Source organism: Canis aureus, chromosome 32 (assembly GCF_053574225.1).
Source record: "Canis aureus isolate CA01 chromosome 32, VMU_Caureus_v.1.0, whole genome shotgun sequence".
Taxonomy (NCBI): domain Eukaryota; kingdom Metazoa; phylum Chordata; class Mammalia; order Carnivora; family Canidae; genus Canis; species Canis aureus.
In genome coordinates this window covers 28,391,363-28,406,623 of record NC_135642.1, presented here as the reverse complement: position 1 = coordinate 28,406,623, position 15,261 = coordinate 28,391,363, and the positions used below count along the sequence as shown (strand labels likewise).

General features: G+C 35.7%; 1 protein-coding gene across 1 annotated transcript in view; it reads left to right on the top strand.

Moving 5' to 3' along the window:
* The window catches only part of ADAM10 (ADAM metallopeptidase domain 10), a 127,475-nt gene that overhangs the window by 97,347 nt on the left and 14,867 nt on the right, over window positions 1-15,261 (top strand). The window contains exons 9-14 of the mRNA XM_077881256.1: window positions 622-785; window positions 6,645-6,828; window positions 11,153-11,303; window positions 12,108-12,291; window positions 13,206-13,314; window positions 13,903-14,123. Of these exons, the coding sequence (XP_077737382.1) occupies window positions 622-785; window positions 6,645-6,828; window positions 11,153-11,303; window positions 12,108-12,291; window positions 13,206-13,314; window positions 13,903-14,123 (1,013 nt within the window). The remainder of the gene's footprint in view (window positions 1-621; window positions 786-6,644; window positions 6,829-11,152; window positions 11,304-12,107; window positions 12,292-13,205; window positions 13,315-13,902; window positions 14,124-15,261) is intronic.

Below are 15,261 nucleotides of genomic sequence, written 5' to 3'. Positions count from 1 at the left end.
TGAGCATTACTACTATTATTTGTACAAGTGACTTCCTCAGAATCTACTCAAGAATATTTTGTTCCACTTTCATTTAAATTAAGCTGGCTTTTTTGTTTGTTTGTTTAAAGATTTTATTTATTCATGAAAGACACAGAGACATAGGTAGAGGGAGAGGCTTGCTCTGTGCAAGGAGCCCGATGTGGGACTCGAACCAGGATCCTGGGATCACGCCCTGAACCGAAGGCAGATGTTCAACTACTGAGCCACCCAGGTGTCCCTAAGTTGTTTTTTTTTTTTTTAAATGAGAAGGTATAGGTTTTGACAGTATAAATATGGATGTATTCAAATTTAGCAGAAACTTAAATATTTGTATTGATAAATTAATGAGAGAAAAAATTGGGGAATATTTCAATCATGAAGAACATTTTCTGAAGAGCCTTATATTAAGTCCTGGGAGTTTCTTTATGTGTACCATTAAAACTTCTATTTGAAATGTCTTCCTAACCTTGGACTAAAGAAACTTTTGAGTATTTGATATATGTAGGATATATAAAATATTTTAATTTAATATAGCATATATTAGAAAATTATTTTGGGAGTAAATAGATGCTAATTTAGCCATCTTTTATTTTGAATTAGGAAGCTCTGGAGGAATATGTGAAAAAAGTAAGCTATATTCAGATGGTAAGAAGAAGTCCTTAAACACTGGAATTATTACTGTTCAGAATTATGGATCTCATGTACCTCCCAAAGTCTCTCACATTACTTTTGCTCATGAAGTTGGACATAACTTTGGATCTCCAGTAAGTATTGCCTAATTATTAGATTTTTAAAAGTTATTAACTTTTATATTGAGTGATTTGTTTGTTTACATTGAAAACAAATACATATGGATGCTTAGTTTTTTTTTTTTTTTTCATCGAAATGTAGTTGACTGGCTAGTTTTTTTTATATTAGAACACAGTAATGTACTTGACACTACTGAAAAGGAGGAAGATAGAATATTTGTGAGTTAAATGAAAAGAGTAAGCACAACAGTGCAGGATTCTATGAAGGCAAGGAATTTTGTCTGTTTAATCCCTTCTCTGCCTGCTAGTCCTAGAACAGTGCCTAGTACATGAGTCATTCAAATATCTGTTGAATGAGGATCACTTTTCATTGTCATTTTGCCCAAATGTGAGCTGGGCCAGGGCAGGGGTGGGGGGAAGCAGAGGGAGCTGGAGAGAGAATCTTAAGCAGGCTCCACCCCCAGCATGAAGCCCCTGGTGGGGCTCTGTCTCAGGTCCCTGATGCTGTATTAGAAGGGAATTTACTCATCTTCACATACTTCAGTATACATCCCTAAAAAACTAGACCTTTTCTTAAATAACTATAAATGTGATTATGATACTTGACAAAATTAACAATTCTTTGGTGTCATTTAATACTTGGTCCATCATATTTTCAAGTGACCTAAGGATTAATGCACACAGAAATAGAAACTACTGAAGGATAGACTCTGTGATTCTGGTAGGGCTTATTAAAAAAAAAACTTGGGAAAATATTTGACAACTATACGTAATTCGTTTTACCTGTACCATATCACTTGTAAAAAATGGAAATTTTTGTGAGTTTAGAAAAAGATTATATAGTTGGAGCTTAAAATCCTCAAATGTACTTCTCTGATTTTCTCCCAGTTTTTAAAATGGAAGTGCCATCTCACTAATTTGCATCTTCTTATAAGTCCCTATCAGAAATTGCTAGATAATTTTTTTTAAGATTTTATTTATTTGAGAGAGAGAGCCCACAAGCAGCAGGGAGGGGCAGAGGGAGAGGGAGAAGCTGAGGAGGGAGCCTGATTTGGAACTCTATGCTAGGACCCTGGGATCATGACCTGAGCTGAAGGCAGATGCTTAACCAACTGAGCCACCTAGGCACTCAGAAATGGATAGATTATTATCAGTACTCTTGGATAAACCGTTCATTCATTTATTTATTTTTAAAGATTTTATCTAATTATTAACAAGAGGCACAGAGAGAAAGAGAGAGATATTGAGAGAGGCGCAGAGATACAGCTAGAGGGAGAAGCAGTCTCCCTGCAAGGAGCCCAATGCGGGACTTGATCCCAGATCCTGGGATCATGCCTTGAGCCAAAGGCAGATGCTCAACCGCTGTGCCACCCAGGCATCTCTTGGATAAACTATTTAAATAGTTTAATCTCTCTACCTCTTGAGTACTTTTGTGATCTTTTCATTTGTTTTGTACTTGAGCTTGATGTATTTTTTTTCTCACTAGAGGTTTAATATATACTTTGCAACAAATATATATTATGTGATCAGTTCCTTTTTTTTTTTTTTTAACTTGAGTGTGTGAGCCTGAGTAACAGGAGGGGGGGAAGCAGACTCCCCACTGAGTGGGAAGACTGGCGCTGTCTGGGCCTGGCGCTGTCTGGGCTTGATCCCAGGATCCCAGGATCCCAGGATCATGACCTGAGCTGAAGACAGACACTTTAACCTACCACCCAGGCACCCACGTGGTGTGATCTGTTCTTTAAAAGAGTAACTGAAATTGTAGAGATGAGCAGAGAACTATTACTTATGGTCAGTTTGGTTTTTTTCCAACGGCAAGTGAATGTTTTTTCTCTCCAGTCCCCTTGATTCCAACACTTATTAGGGGAGTTGTAGTACCCTTCAGTTACTTCTCTATCCTTTAGGCTAGGGCCTCCCAAATTTTAATGTGCATACAAATTGCCAAGGATCTTAAAATACAGATTCCATTGAGGGGATGGCAAGTTCCTGCATTTATTATTTTAAGTAGGCTGCAGTGTGGGGCTTGAACTCTCAACCCTGAGATTAAGACCTGAGCTGAGATCAAGAGTTGGATGCTTAACTGACTGAGCCACCCAGGTGCCCCAGTTTCTGCATTTCTAAAACACTCCTAGGTGGTGCTGTAGCTGCCCCTGGTCTGCAGACCGCCCTTAGAGTAGGGAATCTAATCTGTTCTCTCTTCATTTCCTGTCTAATCTCTTCCCTACCCAGTTGCTAGAAATATTTTTTAATATATATTTATATAAAGATTTATTTATTTATTAATGATCGACAGAGAGAGAGAGAGAGAGAGAGAGAGGGGCAGAGACACAGGAGGAGGGAGAAGCAGGCTCCATGCCGGGAGCCCGACATGGGACTCGATCCCGGGACTCCAGGATCGTGCCCTAGGCCAAAGGCAGGCTCTAAACTGCTGAGCCACCCAGGGATCCCCTTTTTTAATATATTAATTTTGTATTACAGCTTTTTGTTTAATGGACAAGTTGGTTCACATTCTTTGCCTACCCTGCTTCTTTTCCTCATACTGACTACTTTTAATGACTGTACTATGCTCAATCATACCTCATTCTTCTATGCATATTGTTTACACTACCATATATCCATAGTAGTGCTTAGTAAGTATTTATAAATAATTTAATAGTAATAACAGCCAGAACTATAAATTCCTGAGCCTGTCTCCCTTGACATCTTTATCTGAAATCTGTCTTTATCTCTCCTGTTGTATATCTGTACTGTGTCAGGGTTACTTTCTCTCTGAGTGGTTCACACTATCTCTTATATTTTATTTTTCCTCCCTCAAATTTTTATTGCACTTCTGTTGTAAGCTTTGTCTTGGGAAGTTGTAATCATAAATGAGACAAGTTTCTATCTCTCAGCATGAAAGTTACAATATGTTTGCTCTTACCAAATTAATCTTTGCCTAGGTTATAGTTCTGATTGTTTTGATCATGTCACTTCAGTTTACAATCTTGCTTCCTGTACCTGCTGATAATCGCTAATATAGTTTCCTTATCTTAGCATTTAGAGTTTTCCATCATTTGGGTTCAAGTATATTTCCAGTGTTAACGGCCCTCTTCTGTCAAATTAAGTAATTTATAGTCCTTTAAAATTCTTTCTGCCAGGAAGCCGATTCCTTCCCATCTCTGCCTACTGAAATCTTGATCCATCTTGTTATATAATGTAAATTGTTAGAGTACTTTTGTCAGTCATTTGTCACTATGTATAAAGACTCTTAAAGTATTTGACCTTTTAACTCAGAAACTCTACCTCTGGGAATCCAACTAAGAAAAATGCAGAATCTGTCAAAGATTTATTTGTATTAAAAATGTATCCATTGCAGGTTTATTTATTAATAACAAAAAGTTTTAAGCAGCGCAAATGGCCTCACTGTAGGAAAGTATCCTGGAATGCTCTGCAGTCATTTAAAAATCAGTGCTTGCCTTATACTGTTAAGCTGAAAGAAACCATGTATATAACTGTATAAGTGGTATAGTTCAAATTTCATATTAAAATATGATATGACTAGGTACAAGTCAAGAAGTAGACCAAAATATTAATAGTAATTATTCATGGTTGATTATGATTGAAATGTTTAATGTTTTTTATTTTCTAAATTTTCTAAGAGTATATATTATTTTTATAGTCAGAGAAAAGTCTTTCTGTTGTTTTGTCAAACTTACAGTTTCTTTATGAAACTATTTGACTTCTCAGCGCTTTTTGGGGTGCAGTCAAGATGGCCTTTGATTTCTGTTTTATATTTTGCTTACTGATGTGCTTGTTTATCCCCTGTTCTGAGAAGAAGTACAGATAGCTGGCATGCTTGTTCCTTCTTCCATGCCCATTAATGATGATCCATTACAATATCCTCTGGGCTAATAAAGTAGTAACTGATTAGTGATACCTGTTTGTTTATGTATGTATATAATCAAGCAAGCAGACCAGCTCTTTGCCTCATGACCCTGAGGTCAAAAGTTGCATATTCACCAACTGAGCTGGCCAGGCACCCTCATTAGTGATACCTGTAATGGATTTATCGGGCAGAGAGCCAGTGATATCAAAATATGCGTTCTCTTTTAAATAGAATATAGGCTTTTGAGGGCTAGAGATAGTACTTAAATTCATCTTTATATTTTTAGTTCCTTGTATAATATTGGACACAATATTTTTTGAATTAAAAATACTCTGTGGGGCAGCCCGGGTGGTTCAGCGGTTTAGCGTTGCCTTCAGCCCAGGTCGTGATCCTGGAGTCCCAGAATTGTGTCCCACATCTGGCTCCCTGCAGGGAGCCTGCTTCTCCCTCTGCCTGTGTCTCTACCACTCTCTCTCTCTCTCTCTCTCTCTCTCTGTGTCTCTCATGAATAAATAAATAAAATCTTTAAAAAAATAAAAATATTCTGTGATAATATCAAGAGGTATACAGTATTGGGATGTTTTGTTTCTTTTTCTAAAGTTCTAATGCTGAGAATAACTCTAGTGTCCTATGTTATCATAAACCAAATTGAATTCTGTAGAATGAAAACATAAAGCAAGGCAATATTGGAGAATAGTAAAGAGTTGTTAAATGCTAAATCTAGGTTCAGGAGAACAGCAAGAGGTACCAGAAGAATAAATGTGATTGTAGAGGTCCTATTTTTAATAGTTGCTTCAGGGAGCGCCTGGTTGGTTCAGTTGGAAGAGTATGAAACTCTTCATGAGTTCTAACCCCATGTTGGGTGTAGAGATTACTTTAAAAAAAAAAAGAATAGAATCTTAAAAAAAAAATAGTTGCTTCTAATTTGAAGGATTTTGATGGGCTCTGAGAAGAAACATGATACCATACCCTCAGGCATTCTTTCTTTCTGGAGGGTAGAATTATTACATATTCAAATCACAGTTTAATTAAATAGGATTGCTACTCTAGGACCCAAGTATTTTCCCCTTTCTGACATTGTTCTGAATTGTTCTGAATTGTTGTTTGAGGAGCATTGTGAAGTTGGTTGGTTGTTTTCTTAAATGCGTATCTCCTGGGGAGGAGGGAAGGCAAGGTTGCTTCTGTGGTCTGGTAGTAGTCTGTTAGTTGATCACAGGGCTGGTCATGGAAGTATATTGACTTTGTTGTGGGATCCAGTCCCTTGTTGGGCTCTGTGCTTAGTGTGGAGTCGGCTTTAGGTTCCCTCCTTCCCTCCCTCCTTCTTCCTTCCCCCAACTCCCCTCTCCTTTTTTTTTTAAAGATTTTATTTATTTATTCACGACAGACACACAGAGAGGCAGAGACACAGGCAGAGGGAGAAGCAGGCTCCATGCAGGGAGCCCAATGTGGGACCCGATCACACCCTAGGCTGAAGGCGACGCTAAACCGCTGGGCCACCAGAGCTGCCCTCTCTCTCTCTCCTTTATTAATACATATATACATACATAATCAATCTTCCAAAAAATACCTTTTACTTATCTTTCTTATGCACAAGTTAATAAGTCAGCTCTCTTAGATGACTATCTTGTATGTACTTAGCCTTGTGCCATTCTCTTTTGTTTCCTGTCTTTCCCCTCTTGTCTTCTCTGAACTAGTCATAGTAATGGTGTCCCTGGAGAGCTTATTTTTGATGGACTTTATGGTGGTTTGTCCTCCATTCTACTCCCTATTTACAGAGCTGTTAATTGTTGTGGCTAGACCTTCACTCATTTTTCCTTCCCTGCTAAGACAGTGACCCCCTAAAGAGCGGCAAATTGTTTTCCTTCTCACAGTCTAAAGCAATTGTAGGATCTTTTTAGAGGAGTCTACAAGCTTCTGTTGTTCTTTTTGTGAGAAAATTACATTTAATCAGATGACCTGAAAATCTTATTTTACTTCCTGTTTATGAAACTCTATATTCTGTTTGGCAGCATGATTCTGGAACAGAGTGCACTCCAGGAGAATCTAAGAATTTAGGACAAAAAGAAAATGGCAATTACATCATGTATGCAAGAGCAACATCCGGGGACAAACTTAACAACAATAAATTCTCACTCTGTAGTATTAGAAATATAAGCCAAGTTCTTGAGAAGAAGAGAAACAACTGTTTTGTTGGTACGTATGTTTTCCCAACATATATTTTCAAACATTCAGAAAACTTGACACACTCATGCACCTACCACCTATATTTCATAACTATTAAAAGTTTGCTGTATTTACTTTATCAGTTATTTATAATTTATCCATCCCTCAATCCCTTTTTTTTGTTGTTGTTGTTGCAATTTAAAGTGGATTGTAGACATCAGTATGCTTCACCCTTAAACACTTCAGCCTATATAATTAACTAAAGTCCAATATTGTTTTTGGTTCTTTTGTTTTTTTTTTTAACATAAGTAAAATGTTGCACAGTAAGTCAGTCTACCAATGAACTTTGACAAATGCATTTACCTGTGTATCCTATGCACCTTTCAAGATACAGAATATTTCTGACACCCCAGAAAGTTGTTTCATTTCCCTTCCCAATTTCTGCCCCCAACAGATACTCAGAGGCAATTCTGAGAATTGCCATTATTCTGATATATTTCACTGTAGAGCAGTTTTGCTTGTTTTACTTCATATAAGTATTTATTTCATATGGTTTATATCTTTTGTGGAAGGCTGCTTTCACTCAGCGTGTTTTGAGATTCATCATTAATGTTCTATTTTATTGCTGAGTAGTGAATATTGCATTGTATGAATATATCACACTTTGCTCATCCACTCTCCTATTGATGAACACCTGGGCTCTTCAGGTTAGGGCTAATATGAATAAAGCTGCTGTGAAATTGTTTTTTGCCTTATGGTAAAGAAAAAGATACAAAATATGTATAATAGAAATAAAAATATACAAAATTTGTATCTAAACTAACTTTAAGTTACAATTCAGTGGCATTAAGTACATTCACAGTGATAAATACAGTCATTACCACCACCCATTTCCAAACTTTTTCATCTCTCCAGATAGAAGTTCTGTAATCATTAGGCAGTAACTCCTGTTACCCTCTCTTCCTACTTGGTAACCTCTAATCTATTTTTTCTTATGAATTTGCCTGTTCTAGGTATCTCATAGAGATGGGATCATATAATATTTGGCCTTCTGTGTGTGGCTTATTTCACTTAGCATAAAACTTGCAAGAATCATTCAAATTGTAGCAGGTATCAGAATGCCATTCTTATTATGGCTGAATAATATTCCATTGTATGGATACTACCCCATTTTGTTTATCTGTTCATCTATTATGTGTCTCTTGTGGCATTTAATATGTTCTAAATATTCTACCCTGTATTATGTTTGTTTGGATCTCTGTCCTGTTTCACCAAAATAAGTTTGAGGGCAAAACACCTACCTCTCTCCTGGTATCCCCTCACCTGCCCTACTAAAGCATTCTTTATTTCTAAAATTTTGTCACTCTAAAATGTAGTCATAGAATATGTAACCTTTGAGTTCGCTTTTTTCATTCAGAATTCCCTGAAGATTCATTCAAATTGTTGCCTATATCGGGAGTTTGTTTTTATTGCTGAGTAGTATTCCATGGTGTGTATGTACCACAGTTTGTTTACAGTTGTAGCATAGGGTTCAAACTGAGAACTCAGTTCATACAGCAGAACACATCTCAAACACATGAACCCAACACAAGGTGTATTTGAATCCAAACTATTCCAGAAAGACTAGCTTTATATTTAGAAAGTTTATGCACCTGTTAAAGGCTATCTGGGCCGTTTTCAGTTTCTGGCTATTATGAATAAATAAAGCAGCTGTAAACATTTGTATACAGCTTTTTTATGTGAACATAAGTTTTCATTTCTCTAGGATAAATGCCCTGGAATCCAGTTGATCATAAAGTAATTGTTTGCTCTTATTTATACAAAACTGTCAAAGTGTTTTCTGGGGTGGCTATATTATTTTAGATTCCTATCAGCAGTGTGTAAGTGCTCTCATTTCTCTGCATCCTTGCCAGCTTTTGGCATTTTTATTGTTTTTGTTTGATCTATTCTGATAGGTATATAGTAATATTTTGTGGTTGTGGTTGTAGTTTGTATTTTTCTGATGACTAAAGATGTTCATCTTTTCATGTGCTTATTTACCATCTGTATATTTTTGGTGAAATGTCCATGTTTCTTGGCTGTTTCTTACTGGATTTTGTTTTTTTTCTGTTGAGTTTTGAAAATTCTTTATATAGTCTACATACTATTCATTTGTCAGATATTGATCTGCACATATTTTCTCCCAGTCTGTAGCTTGCTGTTTTATTCTCTTCACAGAACCTTTCTCAGGGTAAAAATTAAATTTTGACCAGGCCCAAATTTCAATTTTTACTCATATTGACTGGCTTTTTCCTTTAAGGCCTTCTATTTATTTCAAAAGGGCAGATTTAAATTATATTGATGCTATCATTTTTTCTTATTGTTGTTATATCACTGTTTTCTAAAACATATTAATGTAGAAGTGCTATATAGATCTTAACTTGTAAACTGGGTTTTCACAACAAGGTTTCTGATTGAAGTTGTCTTTAAAAAAAAAATGAACATATTGTTTTATAGGTATTATGGTAAGGAGATTTATTTCTTAAATTATAATGAGATGTATCAAATACATTTTTGCATTTAAACAGCACCTTTTCTACATGTTCTGGCTTATTTAAAGCAATATTTCTATATGAGATAAAAACCAGTGTGTAGTAAATATTGCCTCAGAGATTTTCTGACTTTATTCTAAAGTCTAGTAATAATCATTTCAGAATTCATAGGATGTATAATTTGGGAGAAAAATGATAAAGTCATTATTACTTAGTGTATATGTCCATGTGCGTGCTTCTAGTTTTAGAGAACAGAAGAGGTATAAAATGAAAGAGATGGCTAGAACTTGAGTTAGCTTTAAGATTTCCTTTAATATTTGATGTGGTTAACGGTAAGAATGAACTTTATAAAGCTAGTCTTTCTACAATAGGTTGCATTCACATGTGCCTTGTGTTGGGTTCATGTGTTTGAGATGTGTTCCCTTGTATTTATTCAGTTCTCAGCTTGAAGCCTGTGCTACAACTGTTTCCCACATTGATTTGACATAGCAGAAAGAGAAGAGCACCAGATTTTAGATCCCGGAAACCTGGGTTTGGTCTTCGATTTGCTCATACTGGGGCATATGGTTTCTGGCAAGTCACAGACTCTCTGGAAGTTGGTTTTCTTTTCCAGAAAGTGAAGACATTTGATTTTTGTCATTTTCCTGAAGATGCTAAAGTTCTGTGATTTTTCCTGATCTTATAAAGAGTAGCATTCCTCTTCTGATTTAAAACCCCATTGACAAAATTCAAGAACTTCAAGAGAGAGCATAAAAGTTTTTCTAAAATTATTCACTGTGCTTAAACCAGACTATCTAATCTTAATGAATCAAGATTTGACCCAATACTGTTAGCCTCCTTGGGAATACAAAGATATAAATAATATGTAGTTCCTTTAAGGAACTTGGATTTAGCTGAGGAGCAAATTAATGTACATTAAAAAAAATTATTTACTGACTAGGATACAGTCAGCCAAAGACAATGTGGGAAATTCTGTTGACAAAATGACCCAATTTCTGTAACAAATAAATAGTGTAAAAATAGGTGGGGGTGGGAGGATGTTACATATTAAAAGAACTTAAGACATATCAACTAAAAGCAAACCATGGGTTGAGGATCCTTGTGCGAAACTTGGTTCAAATAAACCAGTTGTAAAAAGACAGTTGAGGAAATTGAACATGGATTGGCTTTTAGATGCTATTAGGCATATTGTTAATTTTGTTAGATTTAATAATGCTATTATGGTTAGATTTAAAAAAGAAAAAACTTGTATCTCTTAGATTCATCCTGGAGTATTTACAAGAACAAATGAATAGGTTAAGTGGAATTGTTTATAGCATATTGTTGATAGTTGTTAAAGCTAAGTGATTGGTCCATGGGAGTTCAATTATACTTACTCTTTTACTACTTCTGTGTATGTTTGAAATTTTTGAAATTTTCTGTTAACACAAAAGATTTATTTTTTTTTCTGGCTGATGAAACACTGCCTTGATTCATATTTATGTAATGTAAATAAAATTCAATGTGGCATGGCCTAAATAGAATGTTACCACTTCCAGAAGGGACTTTAGAGGGGACTATAATGGCAAAACTCTTTACAGATTATGAAACTGAGGCCCCCAAAAAGGCAAGTAACTTGCCCAAGGCCACATTGCTAGTTAATGGCTGAACCACTGTTAGAATTGAATTTAGGTCTTCTAATTTTGAGATTCCTAGTTTGTTCTCCTTATTGTATTCATCAAATTATCCTTTCTCCCTTTGTTATGAGGCTCTAAAGTTTGTGGATTTTAAGTCAAATTAATGTGTGCAAACAGTGCTTACTTTGTTTTATTGATTTTCCTCAGAATCTGGCCAACCTATTTGTGGAAATGGGATGGTAGAGCAAGGTGAAGAATGTGATTGTGGCTATAGTGACCAGTGTAAAGATGAGTGCTGCTATGATGCAAACCAACCAGAGGGGAAAAAATGCAAGCTGAAGCCTGGGAAGCAGTGCAGGTACGCTGCCCATTCCAGTAGTGCTCATGCTGCCACTGGTCACCCGAAGACAGTTATGACCAATTTAAAACTGACATTAAGAGATGCATATGGTTTTGAAACTTCGTCTTTATTTGCTATTGTCTTGTTTATTTTTCTGGCATAGCATTGATGAATTTATTATGGTTGGCAGATTGAGCTACTTGTAATTGTAGGTGTTAAAAGAAAAAAACAGGCAAAGATGCTCAATAAAATATACACTATTTAGTTCCTAACGTAAAAATGTGATTGTCATCCATATATTTAGGATCTTAAATTTAAATATTTAAGTAATACTGATTTCATAGACTCTTATAACTTAGTGTCATATAATTATTTCACTTATCAAAATTACTTTAGTAATGGTAGATAATAAGCAATAGAATATTGTTTGTGCAGTACTTTTTAAATGGTCTATGTATCCTAGTTTGATTTTAGCACATTTATAAATGTGAAAAAAACTGATGAATTGACTAATGTATGATATAACTATGAAACACACTGATAATTCACCTCATATTAAATCCATTTTCTATTACAGCCTTTCACTCAAGTAGAATAAGAATAATGAATATAGTATGCCTTGATTATAAAAACAAGACTGTCACTTTTTTCCATTTATGGAATATGAAATTTAGTAGCCTCTTAGTCCAGAATTTGAAGTTTTATACTAGTTTTATACTCATCTTTAAAAGATGAGATTTATGATTTAAAAATCAGGACCATATCTATGTATATAGGAAATATGCTAGTGATTTTCTTTAATTGCTTTAATGTTTATTCTAGCCCAAGTCAAGGTCCCTGTTGTACAGCACAGTGTGCATTCAAATCAAAAACTGAGAAGTGTCGGGATGATTCAGACTGTGCAAAAGAAGGAATATGTAATGGCATCACAGCTCTCTGCCCAGCCTCTGATCCTAAACCAAACTTTACAGACTGTAATCGGCATACACAAGTGTGCATTAATGGGGTAAGCATTTGATTTATATGCTTTTTATTTAGTTTTATAAAACCTACTTGTTCAGAATAATTGTTACCTAAAGCTGCAAAGTTACAGTAATTGATCCTGGTTCCTGTTTCAATAATATCCCTGTTTGTTTCCCCATAAAGCCATGAATGTATCATGTGGCATAAGTGCCTGGTGGCATTTGATTAAGTTACTGACTTAACTTTCATCTTTCCACTGCATGTGTTTTTGTTTCTTTTTTAAAGTTTTTATTTATTTATTCATGAGAGACAGGGAGAGAAGCAGAGACAAAAGCAGAGGGAGAAGCAGGCTCCATGCAGGGAGCCTGATGTGGGATTTGATCCCGGGACTCCAGGATCACGCCCTAGGCTGAAGGCAGGTGCTAAACTGCTGAGCCAGCCAGGGATCCCCTCCACTGCATGTGTTTGATAGTCTCTAGAGAAAAATAATTGTACAGCTAGGCATATGACTTTGTACTGCTTTTGAGTTTTATAAATTAGTATTTTAACAGCCTACATGAAAGAACTTTTCTGGTCATTTTATCTGAATGTGAAGCCTTTAAAGCTTTCTTGGCTAAATATTTGCTTTCCTTTACAAGAGGGAGATTTCATTTTTGTCCTCTCATAAAGGAGTCATAATAACCAGTGTAAAATTGATGCGCATCTAATCTTTCTGGGTTTTTTTTTTTGTTTAGATTTTTTTTAAATTGACGTTTCTTTAAAGATTTGCTACCTTATTTACACTTAACTCTTTTTCAGGTTTGTTTATATGATCCATTTCTGAAACTAATCTATGCTTTTTTTTTCCATTTGTATTTCTACCTAATTGTTCAGCATCAAAGGTGTATATCTGTTACTCTGAGCAATACGTTTGACTGTATAGGGATTAAATAACTGTTTTTTTTATTTTCCTTTCAGCAATGTGCAGGTTCTATCTGTGAGAAATATGGCTTGGAGGAGTGTACTTGTGCCAGTTCAGATGGCAAAGATGATAAGGAATTATGCCATGTCTGCTGTATGAAGAAGAGTAAGGCTTTTAAAATACAAAATATGAAATCTATTTTAAAACCTAATTTTCTCCTAAATTTTTTTAGAGTTTTTTTTAGTAATCTCTGTACCCAATGTGGGGCTTGAACTCACAACCCTGAGATCAAGAGTTGCATGGTCTGCTGACTGAGCCAGTCAGGCACCCTTTTTTTCCCTAAATTTTAAGCATTAAACTTTGATATACAGTTTGGACAGATAATTTCTGCCTATACCAATCCTCTTTGGATAGTTTTAAATGTGGCTTAGCATTGTATTTCTAGTATTATGGTCCCTACAGTGTTTTAAAAATGATAAGCTAGACAAAAACCTGCCAACTTTATGGCAATAATTAATATAAACACTGTTAGTTTTAAAGCCATTGTAGGAACTAAGTCAAGAGTTACTGGCTATTTGTTTATATTGCATGCTTCAGGCAAATTACCAGTGGTGTTATCTAGCCTAACCAATGAAAGTCTGTATAACATGTCATGGTAATAATTTTAGGCAGTTTTTTCCTTTCCTCCCTCTCTCCCCAGCTAGCTTGGTAGGAAATCTGATCTTCAACTTATATTTGGCACTTCTTTTCCAGTGGATCCATCAACTTGTGCCAGTACAGGGTCTTCCCGGTGGAATATGCACTTCGTTGGTCGAACCATCACCTTGCAACCTGGATCTCCTTGCAATGATTTTAGAGGCTACTGTGATGTTTTCATGCGGTGTAGATTAGTAGATGCTGATGGTCCTCTAGCTAGGCTTAAAAAAGCAATTTTTAGTCCAGAACTCTATGAAAACATTGCTGAATGGATTGTGGTAAGTACGGTTTTTATTTATAAAGAAACCTTATCTTAACATGGTTTTATTGTAATTTTACTTGGCCAGCAGTCACCAGTGTTATAAGAAAATCACTTCTTTCTTATTTATCCTAGAATTTTTTGGAAGAATGATTTTTAAAGTTCAGCTATCCCTGCGTATTATTTTCTTTTAAAGTGATCAGAATCTCTGCATGTGTATTGCTCATAGATTAGTTGGTAGATGATGGGAGCCTTCTGTTTTACTCTGCTCCCCTGTTCTTCTCCTCAATGGGTTCCTTTTTTCTTTGGTCCATATTATTAGGGCATTTTCCTTAAGTTGTTTCGGAAAGCCTTGCTTGCTTTTTATATTTCTCCCTTGCCTCAATATGACAGCTACTTTGCTGAACAGGAGATATGAAAAGGAAATTGGTGATTTTCTGAAGATTTTTTCTGCTGTTTCAATATAATTTCTTGGTCTTTATCTTGTCAGTGATCGGAAATGTTGAACAGTTAAGATCTGATACAGAGCCTTTTGCAGATTTGTTAATGATTATGGATGTTCTTCTGGCATAAATCCACTGAACTATATTATTTTTAAGCTCACATTTCTCTAAGCTGTACAGATGTTGAATTACCTGAAATTTTCTTAAAAGATTGCTGAGAATGACTATCTGAATTCACTTAAATATTCATGTTTCTAAGTGATTACATTAAAATATCAGTAGGAAATTTGCAAGTGATATATTTGAGCATGTGCTATATCTGAATTGAATGAGTTTGCTTTGGAAATTGACTTAGAACTCGGTTCCTCCTCCCTTCCCCCATTCCCAAACTGTTCCTTACATTTTTTGTATGTGTTCAGGACTTGAGGATGCCTTGAAAGCCCAAAAAAAGTCATCTGCGGGTTGTCCTCTTTTTGGTACTCTTGTAATAACATTTATAATAAAAACTTTGGAATTATCTCCAGTATTAAAATGGCATTTATTGGGGCACCTGGGTGGCTTAGTTGGTTGAGCCTCTGATTCTTGATTTTAGCTCACGTCATGATCTCGGAGTTGTGAGATGGAACCCCAAGTAGACTCTGTGCTCAGCAGCAAGTCTGCTTCTCTTCTTCTCCCTCTCCATTTGGTCCCCCTTCCTGCCCCTGTATGTGCTCA